This window comes from Rhinatrema bivittatum, chromosome 1, assembly GCF_901001135.1.
Source record: "Rhinatrema bivittatum chromosome 1, aRhiBiv1.1, whole genome shotgun sequence".
Classification (NCBI taxonomy): domain Eukaryota; kingdom Metazoa; phylum Chordata; class Amphibia; order Gymnophiona; family Rhinatrematidae; genus Rhinatrema; species Rhinatrema bivittatum.
The window spans coordinates 355,183,964-355,204,288 of record NC_042615.1 but is presented as its reverse complement, the minus strand read 5'-3'; the positions used below and the strand labels follow the sequence as shown (position 1 = coordinate 355,204,288).

At 45.5% G+C, this 20,325-nt stretch overlaps 1 protein-coding gene across 2 annotated transcripts in view; it reads left to right on the top strand.

The window, feature by feature from the left end:
- CFAP299 (cilia and flagella associated protein 299) overlaps positions 1 to 18,205 on the top strand; it is a 983,171-nt gene extending 964,966 nt beyond the window's left edge. The window contains exons 6-7 of one of the 2 annotated variants that reach the window (XM_029600188.1): positions 14,697 to 14,745; positions 18,016 to 18,205. In XM_029600188.1, coding sequence (XP_029456048.1) covers positions 14,697 to 14,745; positions 18,016 to 18,098 — 132 coding nt within the window. In that variant the 3' untranslated portion in view covers positions 18,099 to 18,205. The remainder of the gene's footprint in view (positions 1 to 14,696; positions 14,746 to 18,015) is intronic. The other variant, XM_029600197.1, reaches the window with a different exon arrangement.
- The last annotated feature ends 2,120 nt before the right edge of the window (positions 18,206 to 20,325 follow it).

Sequence of the window (20,325 nt, the reverse complement as noted above, 5' to 3'; positions counted from 1 at the left end):
CCCTCTTTTGGTGCCTTGGTGTTTCTTCTGCCACTTTTGGTGATTTGTTCCCTCTTCTTGGTGCTTTGATCTGTTCATGCCACATTTGGTGCTACTTTGCCACTCTCATGCTGCCTTGGGGAGGGGGGTTCATGCCAGTATTGTTAGTGCTTCGGGCCCTTCTTTTAGAGTTTGGGGTGCTCTGTTACTTTTGTCACTACTTTTTTTCTCTCATGGTGTTTTGGGGGAACCCCTGCCACTGCTGGTACCATTATGGTTCCTTGAGCTATACTTTTTGTGCCATGTTGACACAGCCTTGGTGTGTTGAAGTGCCCTTCACCTGATAATGATGTCTATCTATACATTTCATAAGAAATGATTAGAAAACCCTAGTCTGGGAGCCTAAACTATTGTAATGCTTCCCTTATTGACTTCAATGAGAAATGAATGAATGAATGAATGAATGAATGAATGAATGAATGAAAAAACAAAACAAAATATTTGTCTCTGTACTAGGGATGTGAATCGTTTTTTGACGATTTAAAATATCGTCCGATATATTTTAAATCATCAAAAATCGTTAGAGCCGCGATACAATAACAATTCCCCCGATTTATCGTCAAAAAATCGTAAATCGGGGGAAGGGGGAGGGCGGGAAAACCGGCACACTAAAACAACCCTAAAACCCATCCCGACCCTTTAAAATAAATCCCCCACCCTCCCGAACCCCCCCAAAATGCCTTAAATTACCTGGGGTCCAGAGGAAGGGTCCCGCTGTGATCCTTTACTCTCGGACCTCTGGTGCGTTGTAGAAATGGCGCCGGCGCTACCTTTGCCTTGTCATATGACAGGTCAAAGGTAGCGCCGGCGCCATTTTGTTTTTTGTCCCCCGACGTCAGGAGCGTAGGAGATCGCTCCCGGACCCCCGCTGGACCCCCAGGGACATGTGGCCAGCTTGGGGGGGCCTCCTGACCCCCACAAGACTTGCCAAAAGTCCAGCAGGGGTCCGGGAACGACTTCCTGCAAGCGAATCGTTTTTCCATACGGAAAAACGATTCGCGGTAGGAGATCGCTCCGGGACCCCCGCTGGACCCCCAGGGACTTTTGGCCAGCTTGGGGGGGCCTCCTGACCCCCACAAGACTTGCCAAAAGTCCAGCGGGGGTCCAGAACGACCTCCTGCAGTCGAATCGTGTTGCCGTACGGCCGGCGCCATTTTGCGCAAAATGGAGCCGTACAGAACGGTGGCCGTACGGCAACACGATTCGACTGCAGGAGGTCGTTCCCGGACCCCCGCTGGACTTTTGGCAAGTCTTGTGGGGGTCAGGAGGCCCCCCCCCAAGCTGGCCAAAAGTCCCTGGGGGTCCAGCGGGGGTCCGGGAGCGATCTCCTACGCTCCTGACGTCGGGGGACAAAAAACAAAATGGCGCCGGCGCCACCTTTGACCTGTCTTATGACAAGGCAAAGGTAGCGCCGGCGCCATTTCTACAATGCACCGGAGGTCCGAGAGTAAAGGATCACAGCGGGACCCTTCCTCTGGACCCCAGGTAATTTAAGGCATTTGGGGGGGGGTTCGGGAGGGTGGGGGATTTATTTTAAAGGGTCGGGGTGGGTTTTAGGGATGTTTTAGTGTGCCGGTTTTCGATTTACACGATTTACACGATATTTAAAAAACCCAAACTGCGACGATCCGATTCCCTCCCCCTCCCAGCCGAAATCGATCGTTAAGACGATCGATCACACGATTCACATCTCTACTCTGTACATCCCTATTCCCCACCATTTACCTCTGTACTTTTCACATGCATTCATGAATTTGGATATCAATTTGTACTTAGCAGTTCTGCTTTAAAGATGTTCATTGCAGTCACCACCCTATTTATGAAGCAATATAAGCAAAGACAAGTGGTATAAATATAACAGAGATACATAGCTGAGCATTACAGTGTAAAACAAGATGATATAAATGGCATGAAATCTTAAATTCTGTGTCTAATATGGATAAATACAGCAACATTGTTGTTTTTCACTTTTACTGTATGACAAATTTTAACAAATTATTTAGCCAGAACTACATGACTCCCTCTTTAGGTGATAAAGGTATTAAATTAGAGGAGAAGAACTGATATGATCACAGGAATCTCAAACATGCCGGGCAGTCTGAAAGCTAAAAGGGAGTAAAATAGATTAGAAAGTGAGTGATAGACCACAGAGAATGATGGTAAACTGCAGGGAGAGGAGAGTAATAAGCAGTGACCAGAATGGTCAAATCACATCTGATCCAGGTGTCAGGAGAATGCAGATGTGGAATGAAACTCTCCTCTCCTGCTGGCTACTGGAGCAGATCGGCCCAGGTAGGGGGAGATGGAGGATCGGCCCTGGGGGAGAGTTGAGCAAGGGAGATCAGAGGATTGGCCTGAGAGAGAGAGAAAGTGAGAGCAGAGGATTGCCCTGGGATGGGGAGGAAGGAATAGGAAGGGAGAACATAGGCCTGGGGGTGGGGGAGGAAAGGAAGAGAAGGGGATCAGTCTAAGGGGTAAAAAGAGAACAGTTGATCAATCTGGCAGGAGGAATGAGGAGAGCAGAGGATCAGTCTGGGGGCGGGGAGGAAGGGAGCGCAGAGAATCAGCCTGGGGAGAAAAAGGAAGAGCACAAGACCTGCCTGCCGGGTGGGAGGAAGAGCAGAAGATCATCTTGGGAGGGAGAAAAAGGAGAGGAGAGGATCACCTGGATGGGGGAGGAATGGAGACCACAGGATTGGATGGGGGTGGGGGGAATTTAAAGCAGAGGATCATCCTGGGGATAGCAAGGAAGAGGAGAGGATCATCCCAGTCAGATAGAGAGGTATGAAGGGAAGGAAAAGGAGAAAGAGACAGGATGGAAAAGGGAGAGAGTGAGAAAGAATCAGCATGTAGAGTAGAAAGGGAAAAAATTAACAAAAGGGAAACAGATGGGGGATTGGCTGGGGGAAGGAAAAGGCAAAGGTTTAAGGAATAGGGATGGGGAGCAGAGAAGGAGGAATTGGATGTGAGACTGTGTGAAAGGAAAGGTAGGGGTGGAAGTGAGAGACAGAGGGATGAGAGACTTGAGGGAGGATCAAATAAGACAGAGGGAATAAAAGAGTCTGGAAAGATGAGCAAAAAGAATAATAAAAGGGTGGAGGCAAGTAAGCAAAATGGCAGCATAGGAGGGAAAAAGACAAGCAGTAGTGAGTGAAGGTGTGAGAGAAGAGGAGAAAATATAAGAAGGTAATAAAAGAACACAATGGACAATAAAAAAAATTAGCTAAAACTGAAATGGAAAAAAGTATTAAAGAAGAGCAAAAAGAATAAAATAAAAATATCGAGACAGACCAGAAAGGTTGGAAAAGTACTTAATTTTGTTTACTATAAAATAATGTTATATATTAAATCATGTAAATTGTATGCAAATTAATGCACATGAAATCAGCTACATTGCCAAACTTCTTGACTATTTGTATCATACAACTCTGTCAGGCTAGGCATGGCAGTGGCCACCTGAGCAGGATTGCAAGTCGCAGATTCTGCAAAAACTCAAGTGAGAGCTATGACTACTTCTGTTGCTTATCTTCAAAAACTGCCTCTCGAAGAAATCTGTAAAGCTGCTACGTGGTCATCAGTTCACACCTTTACTTCACATTACTGACTAGACAACTTCTCAAGGACTAACAGTAGATTCAGACAGGTAGTTTTGCATAATTTGTTGTCACAGTAGTCCATTCTCCCTGGTGGATTCTGGGTTGCATACTAAGTAAATGCTTTGCTGCAACTCTCAACATGGGACTCCCCACATGTAATAGTTAATTCAAACTACTTATTGACGGAAAAGCAAGTTTACTTACAATAAACATTGTTTCCCATAGATAGCAGGATGAACTATTAATTAATTAATTAATTTATTTATTTATTTATTTATTTAAGGTTTTTATATACCGGCATACAAGATACAATCACATCATGCTGCTTTACAGTTAAGCAGGGGTGCATAATAAACTTCAAACAAGAACTATAGTGTGGAAGAAAGCAGTTACAAATAACAAGGATGATTGAACTAGGAGAGGAGGGAAATAAAAGGAAAGGTTATCAACAGCTAAAAATATTTACAAAGAGCTGTGTTATAAATGTTGATGTTGTGAGACATTAGTTGGAGTCCAGGAATGCTTGTTTAAACAGCCAAGTCTTAAGTCTTTTCCTGAAGATTGGGAGGCATGGCTCCTGTCTGAGATCGGGGGGGATGGAGTTCCATAAAGGAGGACCGGCTGTAGAGAGGGCCCTATCTCTTAAGGTAATATGTCTAGTGGCTTTGTTAGGAGGTACCTGGAGTGATCCTCTGTATGCGTCTCTGGTAGGTCTTAAGGAGTTGTGTAAGTGGAGATGTGTTTGCAGGTCAATTGTAGCATGTTGATGGATGATTTTGTATATAAAGGAAATGGACTTGTAGATGATTCTGAAGTGAATTGGTAGCCAATGTAGGTTTTTTAGGATTGGAGAGATGTGGTCTCTTCTCCTGGTGTTTGTCAGTATTTGTGCTGCCGCATTTTGTACCATCTGAAGCGGTTTGGTATAGGAGGAAGGGAGACCCAGTAAGATAGAATTACAATAATCTATCTTTGAGAAAATAATTGCTTGTAGGATCGTTCTGAAATCTTGAGAGTGGAAGAGAGGTCTTATCCTTTTCAGCACTTGGAGTTTGTGGAAACAGTCTTTGGTAGTTCTGTTAATAGAAGCTTTCAAGTTCATCCGATGACCCAGCCACTGTATATATATTCATATGTTCTCATTCTCCAGTTTTTTCTGTCCTTTATTTCCTGGCTACTCTAGCCCCCAAGTTCATTCTCCCTGTTATTTGTAACTGCGCTTCGGCCTTCCTGTTATATGGTAATGTTCAGTTAATCCCTAAGTTTGATGTAAACCAGCCTGATATGAAGCTTGTCATGAAGTTCGGTATAGAAAAATGTTAAATAAATAAATAAATAAATTATCACTCCTAGGTCTCTCTATGGAATACCCACCCATCCTCCCTAGAGTGTCAACTAAATAGCTAGAATTGGTTCTGATATAGACTGAGGAGGCTTGAAAGGCAATGCAGACATTCCCATCATGCTCAGTAGAGCTCAAAGCTCTACTATAGTATTTTTTAACCTTCTCCTAGAGGCAAACCTAACCAGACGGGTTTTCAGGATATCCATAAGAAGACCACGGGCTTCCAAGGGTGAAGTCTCTTCCGACCTTCTGGGTGCCATTTCACCATCGGACTACCTTGGCAGGGTGCTTTTCTGATCCTTGGTCACAGAGGATCCACCTAAGACCAAGAGGCCTGGGTCCCTATGGGCTCCTCCTGGGGGGACCTCGGGCTTCCAGTGGTGAAGCCTTCTTCGAAGTACCTCTTCAGCACCGCCTCCTGGCAGCAACATCCACTGTGGGTCTCCATGGTGCAACACCATCAATCTCAGCCATCCCAAGGGTCCACCTTCCTAACAGTTTGCAAGGCCATGGACCTGGCGGATCTCACGAGCCTGAAAGCCATTCCAGGTATTGCACAGAGGTTGCAGCAGTAACAAACCTGCATTGATTCTCTGATTTTGACCGTGCAGAGATTAGCAGACCGGTTGGATGGAGCCACCTCATCTGGGTTCCCTGCACCGGTGGCAGCGGTCGACGCCAGACCTATTGCACCCATACAGTTGCCCACACCATCGCGGTACTCTGGGGATGCAAAGTTATGCCGAGGTTTCCTGAACCAATGTTTTATCCGGTTCAATCTTTTGCCAGCGCAGTTTCCCACGGATCGGATTAAGACCAGCTACATAATCTCGTTGTTGGATGGGAAACCATTGGAATGGGCTTCTTCACTCTGGGAGCAACAGGACTCCCATCTAGCCAACCTGGTGCAATTTGTTTCCACTTTCTGGCGGATCTTCGATAAGCCCTCCCGCCGACCTACAGCTGCATCCGAGTTGCTCCAACTACGCCAGGGTAACCGGCCATTGTCCGAATATGCTGTAGAGTTTCAGACTCTTGCAGCCGAGTTGAACTGGGGAAGTGATAGCCTGCATGGCATCTTTCTGGAAGGCCTCTCCCCCGAGACTTCAGGATGAGTTGGCAGCCAAGGATCTCCCGGATGACTTGAATGATCTCATCGACCTGGTGGGTCGCGTACACCGACGTATCCAACGCCAGTTCCAGGAGAGGAAGCCTGCTCAGACACCCGGGAGCTCTGGAACCACATCTTCCTGAAACGGGCACTCCCCTTCTGCCTCTCCAGGGGCTCAAGATGCAGAACTCATGCAGGTGGGCCGGGACCCTATTTCTCAAGAGGAGAGGAGAAGACATCGGTCCCAGGGTCTGTGCCTGTATTGTGATGGCAAGGGACATTTCCTTGAACACTGTGGCGAGCGTCAGGGAAACGCACGGACCTAGGGACAGTCAGGGAGCTAACCCTAGGTCACACCACTCCTGCCTCCCCGAGTACCGTTCCAGTAACCTTACTCCTTCCCGAAGGGGAGTTCAATACGCTAGCCCTGATTGACTCTGGAGCTGGGGGGAACTTCATCCTCAAGGACTTAGTCCAACAACTCCAGATTGGGGTCCAACTCCAATGCCCCCCCCCCCCCCGGTTGTGTGTCTTCCATTCAGGGGAGACTCCTTCCAGGAACTATCTCCACTCATACCAAGCCGCTCACGCTACACACTGGTCTCTTGCATATGGAGGAAATTTCGTTCCTCATCCTGGAAAAGTCCATGCATCTGGTCATCTTGGGGCTACCTTGGCTGCGGAAGCACTCTCCTGTAATCTCATGGGAAACCCTTCAGGTGGCATCCTGGGGGCCCTCGTGCTTCGACTCCTGTTTGACTGCAGTCCCTCTTCTTTAGCCGCTTCGACTTCCTTCTCCTGATGACTTTGTTGGTACTGCTGCCCCACTATCAAGACTACCTTGATGTCTTCTCTAAGGACAAAGCCGAGCTCCTTCCGGAGCACCGCCCTTTCGACTGTGCTATCAATTTGCTTTCGAGGACCATGCCACCATGAGGACGGGTGTACCCGTTGTTATTTCCAGAGACGCAGGCCATGTCCGCATACATCCAGGAGAACCTGGACCGAGGGTTCATTCGATCATCCAAATCCCCGGCTGGAGCGGAGTTCTTCTTCGTAGCTAAGAAGAACGGGTCCCTCCGACCCTGCATAGATTATCGCGACCTGAACAGTATTACCCGGCGTGACCGATACCCTTTGCCCTTAATTCCAGAGCTTCTGGACAGGCTACAAGGAGCCAAGGTGTTCACTAAGTTGGATCTCCGTGAGGCATATAACCTGGTAAGGATTCGGCCAGGCGACGAATGGAAGATCGCTTTCAATACAAGGGATGGCCACTACGAATACCTGGTCATGCCCTTCAGTCTCTGTAATGCCCCTGCGGTCTTCCAAAACCTCATGAACGAGGTACTAAGGGACATATTACACATGTCGGTCATTGTCTACCTTGATGACGTCCTGATCTATTTGAAGGACTTGGACACGCACCGACGGGATGTCCGCAGAGTACTGCAAAAGCTTCGAGATAACCGGCTCTTTGCTAAGCTGGAAAAATGCCAATTTGAGCAGGAATCCTTACCCTTCCTTGGGTATATTGTGTCCTCCACGGGTTTCCATATGGATCCTGAGAAGGTGATGACCATCAAGGACTGGCCTCAACCTGTAGGGGTTAAACGCTCCAGCGCTTTCTTGGCTTTGGCAATTTATACCACAATACTCCACGATGGTGGTGCCGTTTACGGCCCTCACCAAGAAGGGGGCTGACGCTAGGAACTGGCCTGTTGCAGCAGCATGAGCATTTCTAGAACTGAAGGCAGCCTTCCTGAAGGACACTTGTCTTCATCACCCGAACCCCCAACGTCAGTTCATTGTGGAAGCTGACGCCTCCGACATGGCGGTCAGAGCCGTTCTGAGCCAACTCTCCAGCAATGGCAAATCCCTGCCGTGCTCCTACTTTTCCCGGAAATTCTCACCTGCAGAAAGTAATTACAGGATCGGGGACAAGGAACTTCTGGCCATCAAAACGGCCTTCAAAGAATAGTGCCAGTGGTTGGAAGGGGCCCAGCACCCAGTGATCGTGTATATGGACCACAAGAACTTAGAATACTTGTGCCGCACCCAGCGCCTCAATCCTCGGCAGGCCCGGTGGTCCCTCTTCTTTAGCCGCTTCGACTTCCTTCTCCGCTACAGGCCAGCAGACAAGAACATCCGGGCGGGCACCCTTTCTCATACAGCGGAGACGGAGGACACCCCTAATCCACTGCAGTACATCCTTGACCCGGCCAAAGTGCTCCTTGTGGCCTCTGACATGATCCCAATAGGGAAGACGGTGGTACCACTCCGCCTCCAGAAAAAGGTACTCTCTTGGGCCCATGACTCCCTGACTGCCGGTCACCCGGGAGTAACTAGAACCCAGGAGTTACTCTCTGAGTTCTACTGGTGGCCTCAGTTTAAGAAGGATGTCCAGTTCTATGTCAGCTCCTTCCCGACCTGTGTCCAACAGAAGAATCCTACCGGCCGTCCCTGGGGTCTCCTTCAGCCTTTGCCGATTCCTACTGAGCCGTGGACCCACTTATCCACAGATTTTATCGTAGATTTACCCACTTCAGAAGGGAAGACGGTGATCTGGTTTACGATTGGCAGGTTCTCTAAGATGGCTCACTTTGTTCCCCTCGCTAAACTGCCCTAGACTTCCCCAATACATCGCTTCGGACAGAGGCTCCCAATTCACGGCGAAGTATTGGAAGGCGTTCTACAAGAAGTTTGGGGTCCAGCTAGACTTCACGACCGCCTTCCACCCCCAAGCTAATGGCCAAGTGGAATGTACAAACCGAACATTGAAGACATTCCTCCGGTCCTTCGTAGGAGACCTACAGAATGATTGGGTGGCTCTTCTCCCATGGGCAGAGTTCTCATACAACCACCACAAGCATTCAGCCACCTGTAGTTCTCCCTTCTACACAGTATATGGGAAACGCCTCCGTCCTCCTTTGCCCTTGCCGTTGGAAGTACCATCTCCAGCTGTACAGCTCACGGACCAACAGTTAAGCCAGGTCTGGAGATCCACCCGGGAGAAACTTCTACGCACTGCGGTTATTGCAAAAAAATTTGCAGACCGCCTGCGATGGCCAGCCCTGTCATTTCACCTCGGGGAGAAGGTGTGGCTAAGCACCAAACACCTCCGCTTGCGGCTTCCTTCAATGCGTTTGGCTCCCAAGTACATTGGCCCATTCACTATCAAGGAACGGGTAGGGGCAGTTTCCTACTGCCTCCATCTCCCACCTACGCTCAGGGTACAGAACGTTTTCCACGTTTCCCTGTTGAAGCCACTGGTTATCTCTCCCTTCCATAGGAAGACGCCTGTACCGGCCACTCCTGAGGCCCACGAAGATATGATCTATCAAGTTAAGGAAATACTGGACGTACAGTTCCGCCTCAGACGCTGGGAGTACCTCCTCTCTTGGGAAGGCTACGGTCCCGAAGAGAATTCCTGGGAGCCAGCCTCCAACATCTTGGATAAGGCCCTTCTCCACCAGTTCCATGTGGATCATCCTGCTAAGCCCAGACCCCCGGGAAGGGGGAATAGGAGGGAGGGTACTGTTATGGGATCGGGCCGTGCCCCGATCCCTCCTCCTACCTCGGGACTGGCCCAGCCCGCACAAACTCGTCTTCGGCCGTATAGACCCGACCAGCCTCCTACTGCGGCTCTCCCTGCGCGAGGGAGACACCGCCGACCCGACGTGCTTGGCCCCACCCCCTAGGCGCGCACGCGCCTGGGGGCTCAAGCTTTTAAAGGGGCCAGCGTGGGAAAAAGAAGAGGAAGCTGTCAGATGACATCAGATGCTGCAGGGTATTTAAACCCCTACAGCTTGACTAGGACATTGCCTTGCAATGAGGTTCACTCTTCGGAGTAGCTAGTTGTGCTTCCTGCTTCCTGGTTCCTGGTTGTTCCCGACATCTGACTTCTGGCTCCTGACCTTGCTTCATTCTTTGACTCTGGCTTCAGCTTCCATCCCTGGCTTTGGTTCCCAACATCTGACTTCTGGCTCCTGACCTTGCTTTGTTCATCGACTCCGGCTTCAGCTTCTGTTCCTGGTTTTGGCTTAGACTTCTGACTTCTGGCTCCTGACCTTGTTTTGTTCATCGACTCCGGCTTCAGCTTCTATTCCTGGTTTTGTCTTAGACTTCTGATTTCTGGCTCTAGACCTTGGCCTGTTCCTGGACTTCGGCTTCATCTCTCTCCGCCTCCGCAGGTATCCAGTTTTCTCCCGCCCAGAGGTTTCTCCTAAGTCTCAGTGGCTCGGGTCCTCACGGGCTCCTCCCGGGGGGACCACGGGCTTCCAAGGGTGAAGTCTCTTCCGACCTCTTGGGTGCCATTTCACCGTCGGACTACCTCGGCAGGCTGCTCTTCTGATCCTTGGTCGTAGAGGATCCACCTAAGACCAAGAGGCCCGGGTCCCTATGGGCTCCTCCTGGGGGGACCTCGGGCTTCCAGTTGTAAAGCCTTCTTCGGAGTACCTCTTCAGCGCCGCCTCCCGGCTGTGACATCCACTGTGGGTCTCCACGGTGCAATACCATCAGTCTCAGCCGGCCCAAGGGTCCACCTTCCTAACATTCATACCATGACCTCTTGTTCTAGATCATTCTTTCCTCTGAAAAAAGTCTGTTTCTTGTACCTACTTTATACCTTTGAGATAGTAGAATGTATGTCATATCCCTCTATCTCTGCTCTCCTCATGGTGTATATGTTTAGGTCCTTAGGTCTTATCTCATATGTCTTTTGGTTCACATCCTACACCATTTTGGTAGCCTTTCTTTGGACACTCTCCAACCTACATTTATCATTTTGGAGGTACAGCCTCTAAATTAGACACAATATTCTAGGTGAGGTCTCACCAACATTCTATACAGAGGCATTATTATCTCATTTTGTCTGCTGGTTATTCTTCTCCCTATGCACTCTAGCATCCCTCTGGCTCTGACCTTCCTATCACACTGTTTCTCTGTCTTGAGATCATCAGTCACAATCACCTCTCCTGTTTGATGGGTATCAGTATCTCACCTCCTACCATGTACCTCTTGGATTTCTGCACCGCAGATTCATGACTGTACTTTTTTGCATTGAATCTTTGTTGCGTTGATTTGGATTGTAGTGGTAATTTTTTAATATTATTACTGCATTTGTTTAATGTTTTTTTTTAGTATTGTGCTTGGGCATTCATTTGGTCAGGAAAGCAGTTTAGAAATCCTTTAAATAAAAACAACAATGAAATAAATAAATCTTAGCTACCAAACAGCTACCAAACAAGCTTTCTTAAATCACTTCTCATTCTGTCTTCTCCCTCTGGGTTCCCACTCAGATTCAGATCTTAGTGTCATCTGCAAAAAGGCAAACTTTTTGTTCCCTGCATTCTTAGTCACAGAGATATTAAACTGGTGTGACCAGCCCCAGGACAGATCTTGAGGCACTTCACTAATCATCTTTCTTCCTTGGAGTGGATTCGATTAAATATTAGCCTCAGTAGTCTATCCTACTACCAGCTTCTAATCTATTCCACCACTTTGGGACCTGCTCCTAGGCTGCTCGGTTTATTTATTTATTTGTATGTGGGACAGTCTTCAAAACTTTGCTGAAATCCAAGTAAACTTTATCCAGCAAACGCCCATGGTCTAATTCTCTAATTAGCCAGTCTCAGAAATTGGGTTTTTTTTTTTACTCCTGGTAAAACCATGCTGCCCTCAGATTCTGCATCGTGCTGGATGCTAGATATTTCACAATTGTTTCCTAAAGTAAATTCTCCATTAATTTACCTCCTCTATGTTACTACTTTTTTGAAGAGGGACAGCATCTAGATTTCTCCAGTCCCATGGGTCCACTCCCATCTCTAAAGATCTATTGAAGAGATTCTTCAGGAGTGTCACCAAAAACTCCCTTAGTATCCCATTGAGTTCCATAGCTTGTCCAATTGCAGTTTTTGCTAGTTTCACAAAAAAACTTGTCTTTCATAAGTCCTTCTTCTGTGAATACAAACACAATATTTACTTAGCATACATATTCTCCTTTTCTTGCTTCAGTCTTATAATTCCACATCTGCACTGCCTCCTTTCATTGCCATACTTGAAAAGAGTCTTGTAAGCTTGTTTTATTTTAACCCATCTTTTCTTCCAGTCTTGCCTTCGCTGTCTTATCTATTCTGTTTCTTTCAGCTTTACCAGATATTCATTCTTGTGCTCCACTTCTGAGATCCTTTTTATTTTTTGAATGCTAATCTTTGAGCTCTTACTTTTTCAGCCAGCTCTTTGGAAAAGCATGCCAATCCCTTTTCCCTCTTGTATTTACTTTCTTAACATGAAGATTTGTGGCCCTTACTAAACTCCTTTTAGTCTAGCCTACTGTTGTTCTACTTCACAAAAAAAATCCCCACCCTGCCAGCAGCTTCTTAATAAAATCAGTACTTGTGAAGTTAGGATTTTAACTTTTGTCTGACCCATTGACATTTTGTTTCTTATATTAAGCCATACCATCTGATTATCACTGGAGTTCAAGTGCCATTGACAGCACTTTCTCTGTTTATAAATACCAGGTCCATGGGTTCCATAACTTGAAGAGCCCCTTGAAGGGAGTCCAGGATCTCTTTTTCCAACCAGTTCTACAAAAGGGATGGTCCAATCCTAGGGTTGACAACTGGCTCTGGATTTTCAGGGCAGGTTGATCCAGTTCTGGTTTTACCCCATTGCATGCAGAGTCTTTTAGTCTTGCTTTTCTAAGGAAATGCAGTAGGGAAGATAAAACTACCAGTCCCTGCATGCAATAAGGTAAAATCAGAACTGGATCAACCTGTCCTGAAAATTTGGAGCCAGTTGGCAACCCTATCCAATCCATATCCTTCAGAATAAAACTTCCCAACAGCAGTACCTCTCTCTTCATCTAAATTGTTTGTATGTCTTTGACTAGATATCTATTCAACTCTTTCATGTATGCCAGAGAATCTGTAGGCCAGTCCAGTTAAGATGGAAGTGCCATCTCCTCTTTCCAAGGAAACCCACAGCATCTCCTCCTTTCTCCAGATCCAGAGCATTTTTCTTTCTTGTTTATGTAAAGTGCAACTCCGTTTTCTTTTCTGCCTACTAGTATTTATTGAAAAGGTTATAGCCGGGTAAAGTTTTATATCCCAGTTATGTGGCTCATTCAACCAAGTTTCTATACTTGCCACAATATCGAAATCTGCCTCGCTATTAGAACGTGCAAGACTAGAATATTATTCCCATCACTATAAGCATTTGTTCTCACACCCTTCTAGTTGATTGTCCTTCCCTGGTCTTCCCTCTGCATTCTCCTACTTTCCCTACTATGATGTTTGGTGTGTTGACAGCTCCATTTAATCAGCTTCCATCTACCACCACCCTTTTTGAAATTTTTCTCAATCAGAGATCTGAAATATTCACCTAGGATCCTGGATCCTTTATCAGACAGATGCAGGTCATCCCATGACAATTTATTATCCTTTCACATGTTGCTCTACCCCTCAACATATCTAAAACCCTAAAACTCTTAAGCTCTTTAGCTATGACTTAAAAATTCTGGTACAGCATAACCTACATTCCCCCTTACCATACACACAATGAGGACAATAATTAAAGACATTTCCCTGGGTAAAGTGGCATTTTATGCACAGAAATGGGTTCTTTGAATACAGTCACTTTCAATGTGGGTAAGATTACTTACATTGTTCAGTAATTTTATGTTTAATTTTACCTGAATTCATTAGAGGCATTCCCAAGGGCAAGGTTAGGTTCGGAGAGTAAACAACGTTTAGGATTTTCATAACTACTACCCAAAGAAGTAACAGGTGCAAATCCCTGCATTTATTGTTTCCTGCAGCAATCATTAAAGCAAAGTTACCCACGTAGTTTTGCTTTGATTATTGGTACAAAGCTTGTGGGTAAAAACTATCCATGGAGTTTGCACCAGTGTGGGCAGTTTGATTATTACCTCGTAACAACTTTTGAAAAGGGTGCGGCTTTTGCCTGCTGCTTAAGACTCTCCCCTAATTCCTTAAACACCTCCTTTACTATGCTGACTTGGCTCCTAGACAATTCATTGGTGCCCAAGCGGACTGTGACATCAGTCTCCTTAATTTTCCTTTTTCAACAGCAATCCTAACTATGTAGTTTGTTTTCCAGCTAGCCAAGGAAATTGGTAGGCATTTGATTTTGACTGTCTTCAGTTCTGCCCCCCAACTCAGTTCTTCTGATGATCAAGTCCCCTATGAGGACTCTGCTCCTCTTTTGCCACAGAAATGCTTTTGACAGTTACCCTCAATAAGTATTTTAGTCAACATGATGAAAACTTGCTTCCCTGTATAGATCACTGCAGATTTTTTTCTTTTATCACTTGCTGCTGTGTAATACCAACACATAGGCTTCTTAGGCATTGTGCCTTAGAGCTGTTTCAACATTTCATTATTGATATTGTTTACCTTAGTGCAGCTGCTTCCCCTACAGAAATATATTTCTGATTACTGTGCAATATATCTGTATGCCCTATTTACAAATCCAGTGTCAATATTTATGTTAATAAGGCCTATACTTGTGCAAACATTATGAATTCTTAAGATGTCAGTTAAAATCACAACATTTAAAGATTGTTTTTCTTACATTTCAGAACGGATTATGGATTATTCTTGTGTTAGTCTGTTTTACCATAATGAAAGGTGAGAGAAGACGGCAGGAAAGGAAGGGAATTTGAATATACTTTTCTAGCACTGTATATAGAAAATATATATCCATATAGAGAAAAATAATCCCAACTACAGGTACAACACAATGCTGGGTTCTGCATTAGGAGTTACCACCCAGGAAAGGGATTTTGGGTGTACAATGCATTAAAATCCTCGGCTCAGTGTGTGGCAGCAGTCAAAAAGGCAAATAGAATGTTAAGAATGATCCGAAAAGGAATGGAGAATAAAACGGATGATATCATATTGCATCTGTATCAAGCCATGGTGTGACCACACCTTAAGTATTATGTGCAGTGCTTGTTACCCCCATCTCAAAAAAGATATAGCAGAACAAGAAAAGATGCAGAGGAGGGTGGAAAAAATTATGAAGGGGATAGAACAGCTACCCTTTGATGAAGCTACATGGGTTAGGGCTCTTTAACTTAGAAAAGAGATGGTTGAGAGGGGACATGATAAAAGTTTATAAAATCATGGGTGGGGTGGATGGTTATTTACCCTTTCAAATTATACTAAAACAAGGGAATATTACATGAAACTAACAATCAACAGATTAAAAACAAATCATTGAAAGTACTTTTTCACTCAGTGCACAATCAAGGTTTGGAACCTGTTGCCAGAGGACGTGTCAAGGTGACTGGCATAGCAGGGTTTAAAAGAGGTTTGGACAAGTTCCTGGAGGGAAAGTCCAGAAAACATTATTATCCAGGAAGGCTAAAGAAAGCTCTTGCTATCCCAGGGAGTGAGTAACAGGAAATAGGTCTACTATATAGGATCTGCCGGGAACTTGCAACGAGGACTGGCCACTGTCAGAGACAAGATGCTAGGCCATGATAGGTCTGAGCAAACATGGCATTTCTTATGATCTTATCTACAGGACCAGGGAACATCTGCCATTCAGATTGTCAAATTGACTGATAGATTCCCTCACTATGATACTCATTCTTCTTCTCTTCAAACCATGTTATTTCACACAAGGAAATAGTAGTTATACCAATCTATTGAACAAGCTCAGAAAGTATCTTTTCACCAAAATCTTTCTTTTTAAAATGAAAAAAATTAAAAATCTAAAAACAAATACACTATACATATATATACTGTATATACACATACAACTCTTTTTTTGAAAATATAAGACTGCCTCAAATATATGAGACCAGTAAAGTGGAAACACATTGGTGTGGCCAACAGCAGGCATCAATTAACCTTGCTAATCCAATCACTGAGGATCCAATATTCAAAAGACTTAGGTGCTTAACATAAGAAGTTAGCTACCTAGATTTTCCTCAATGAAAATGTCCCTCAGCTAAGCAGCTAATTTTAGACACTTATTTTCACTAGGCATCTAAATATGAGTCCCTAAAATGTATGCAGAGCCAGAGGCAGGATCAGGTCAGGGGAAGTAAGTTAGGCTAAGGGAGCACTAAGGGGGGACATAATGAAAGCCACTTCACAAGTAATGCTGTGTTACCTGGGGAAATGAGCTGTTTGATCATTGCTCACCCTCTATATGGGCATGTCAACAATGTGCATACTTTTAGTCAAGTTACTTTGTAGGCATTCCTGAGGTGGAGTTAGGTCAGGGGAGGTAATTCCACACATAGATTTAGATATTCAACAAAATGCATGTTGTTTTGCCCAGAATTGTACCTGCACACATTTGTGTAGGTACTATTGAGGGAGACAATAGTCAAAGCAAAATTACTCAAAGAGTTTTGTTTTGAATATGCAGCAAATCCCACAAATAAAAATTTCCCCCACAGGGCTTGCCAGACCATAGGTTCTTTGATATCCACCCTTAAGTGCCTAATTTAGGTACCTAAATTTAGGGGGGGGGGGGGGGGGGAAGCATCAGTCCCAAATGCATGTACCGTAGTTTTAAGCACCTAAAGTTAAGAGGATTTTCAGCCCAAAATTTAGGTACCTAAGTTCAGCTGAAAATGTGCTTAACGTTAGGTGCCAAAAACTGAATTGCTTAGGTCAGGCGCTCAGCCTTCTTTAAATATCAACCTCAGAGTCACCACTCTCACTTCCACCACCCAGTCCCCCATTCCCTATTCTCCTCACCCAATCCCGGGTCTCCAGTCTTCTCTTTCACCTCACTCCCCCTCCCAATCAGAGTCTTCGCACTCTACCTCTAGCCACCCAGTCCCTAAGTCCCCACTATTCGTTCCACACCTCACCATGCCAGTGCTTCTCTCTCTCGCCTCCCCCTGCAACTCTGCCTAATCAGGTCCTTCCAGCAGGAAAGCAGAGCTAGCAGCCTTAATTTTTCTAATGTATTGCTTCCAGCACATTTCCCTGCCGTGTGGTGTAAACAATCAACTGTTTAAACTGTGCAGTGCTCCCTAACTATCTACGGAGGACCAACCATCCATTGCTCCTACCATGTGACAGGGGCCGACCAATGGCACTGATAGCCTCTGTCACATGGTAAGGGCAAAAGGCCACCGGCGCCATTTTGATTACTGGCGCCGATGGCCCGAGAGCGGGGGATTGCTCCCGGGACGCCCGCTGGACTACCAGGGACTTTCGGCAAGTCTTGGGGGGGTCAGAAGGGTTTGAGGGTTGTAGTTAATTAAATTTGAAGGGTTGGGGTGGGGTTTTTTTTGTTTTTCCGAAATTGGACGAAAAACGTTTTCAGATCCAGGGAGTGGACCAAAATGGCCCACTCCGAACCCGAAAACGAAACCCCAATGAAAAAAAATGTACGCACACCCCTAGTATATATCAGTGGGAGAAAAACTTGTTGGTATCTTATAATAGATTAATAGGTATAGTTGGAGATGATTTTTAAGGTTTAACAAATGTCATCATATTATTTGGTAAGCAGCCAACTCTCCTGACCATTGCAAGATGAAATCTCTTATTCCCTGGAACATCATGTATGAAACCTAATGACTTACAGATTACTTTAAAACTCAAGGACAAAGTGTTAAATGTTTAGAGATAAAGGAATGGATTAGTACATAAATAATTAAGTAGAGCGGAGTCCTCAGATTCCAGAGATGGGAAACAAAATTGCATCCAAAAAACAAAATGAGAGCCAGGAATTGCCAAAACATTAACTAATATCAAAAAAAAAGGGCAAATCCAACAAGTGATAAACATTCAGTTAGATCCTATATTGACAGATAATGAATATCTAATGTAAAATTGCATACCATGTATATTTTGATGCCTTTATACCATATCTATGTCACTTGTTTCTTTCACTGATTGTATATTATATATATGTGTTTTTAGGCTTCTCCAGGGGACAATACCATTCGGACTCCTATCCAAACACGTCTTTACATGCAAGTAGTCATCTACGACCACATCACTAGAAGAAAGACTTAGAAACCATCATGGCTGAAAGTTTCCAGTTATGGTTGCTCACCTAATTTGAATGGAAAGGCATGTAGTTTTAAAATAAATAAAGATAGCAGAAGCAATTTTAGATATGTGCAGTTGCTCTTTCTTTTCCTAACTGGTGTTGTCTTGAACTTCCAGGTATTTGCTTACATTAAAAATATGTAGAATTGGACAAGTTTCATGACTCACTGCAAACTGTGGTACAGCAGACTCATGTTGATGTGTGCAATGTAGATGGTAACCCGAAGCACGGGTGATGATCCCAGCTAAGAGAGGAGTCACCAGATGGCAATGTTCCGTCTGTAGGCTGCAGGGTGGAACAGGCAGTTCCACAGTCTCACCAGGCCCGTGGTGCGGGGTAGGCCGAAGATCTATGGAGAGAGAGATGAGACAAGCAAGACAGAGCTGAAATGGCAGTACTCACTCTGATGCTGGTAGTTGTAGTAGGAGAGCCCTGAGGAGCGGAGGTCTCGGACGAACACGGCCCCCGAGGAGTGGGTACTGTAGGCGTCCTGGCAATACATAGAAACATAGAAACATAGAAATGACGGCAGAAGAAGACCAAACGGCCCATCCAGTCTGCCCAGCAAGCTTCACACATTTTTTCTCTCATACTTATCTGTTTCTTTTAGCTCTTGGTTCTATTTCCCTTCCTCCCCCACCATTAATGTAGAGAGCAGTGATGGAGCTGCATCCAAGTGAAATATCTAGCTTGATTAGTTAGGGGGTAGTAGGGGTAGTAACCGCCGCAATAAGCAAGCTACACCCATGCTTATTTGTTTTAACCCAGACTATGTTATACAGCCCTTATTGGTTGTTTTTCTTCTCCCCTGCCGTTGAAGCAGAGAGCTATGCTGGATATGCATCTAAAGTGAAGTATCAGGCACATTTGGTTTGGGGTAGTAACCGCCGTAACAAGCCAGCTACTCCCCGCTTTGTGAGTGTGAATCCTTTTTTCTTCTCCCCTGCCGTTGAAGCTATGCTGGGTATGCGTGAAGTATCAGTTTTTCTTCTCCCCTGCCGTTGGAGCAGAGAGCTATGCTGGATGTGCATCGAAAGTGAAGTATCAGGCACATTTGGTTTGGGGTAGTAACCGCCGTAACAAGCCAGCTACTCCCGGCTTTGTGAGTGCAAATCCTTTTTTCCACATTTCCTCTTGCTGTTGAAGCTTAGAGTGATGTTGGAGTCACAGTAACCATGTGTATGTTTATTGAATAAGGGTATTGTGTCCAGGCAGTAGCCATCATTCTGGCGAGTCACCCACTCTTCATTGGCGGCCTCTTGACTTTATGGATCCACAGTGTTTATCCCACGCCCCTTTGAAGTCCTTCACAGTTCTGGTCTTCACCACTTCCTCCGGAAGGGCATTCCAGGCATCCACCACCCTCTCCGTGAAGAAATACTTCCTGACATTGGTTCTGAATCTTCCTCCCTGGAGCTTCAAATCGTGACCCCTGGTTCTGCTGATTTTTTTCTTATGGTAAAGGTTTGTCGTTGCCTTTGGATCATTAAAACCTTTCAAGTATCTGAAAGTCTGTATCATATCTCCTCTGCTCCTCCTTTCCTCCAGGGTGTACATATTTAGATTCTTCAATCTCTCCTCGTACGTCATCCGATGAAGATCCTCCACCTTCCTGGTCGCCCTTCTCTGTACCGCTTCCATCTTGTCTTTGTCTTTTTGTAGATACGGTCTCCAGAACTGAACACAGTACTCCAGGTGAGGCCTCACCAAGGACCTGTACAAGGGAATAATCACTTCCCTTTTCTTACTCGATATTCCTCTCTCTATGCAGCCCAGCATTCTTCTGGCTTTGCTATCGCCTTGTCGCATTGTTTCGCAGACTTCATATCATTAGACACTATCACCCCAAGGTCCCTCTCCTGCTCCGTGCACATCAGCCTTTCCCCCCCCATCGAATACAGTTCATTCGGATTTCCACTCCCCATATGCATGACTTTGCACTTCTTGGCATTGAATCTCAGCTGCCATATCTTCGACTACTCTTCCAGTTTCCTTAGATCCCGTCTCATTCTCTCCACTCCTTCCGGCGTGTCCACTCTGTTGCAGATCTTAGTGTCATCCGCAAAAAGACAAACCTTACCTTCTATCCCGTCCGCAATGTCGCTCACAAAGATATTGAACAGGACCGGTCCCAACACCGATCCTTGCGGTACACCACTTAAAACCGCTCTCTCTTC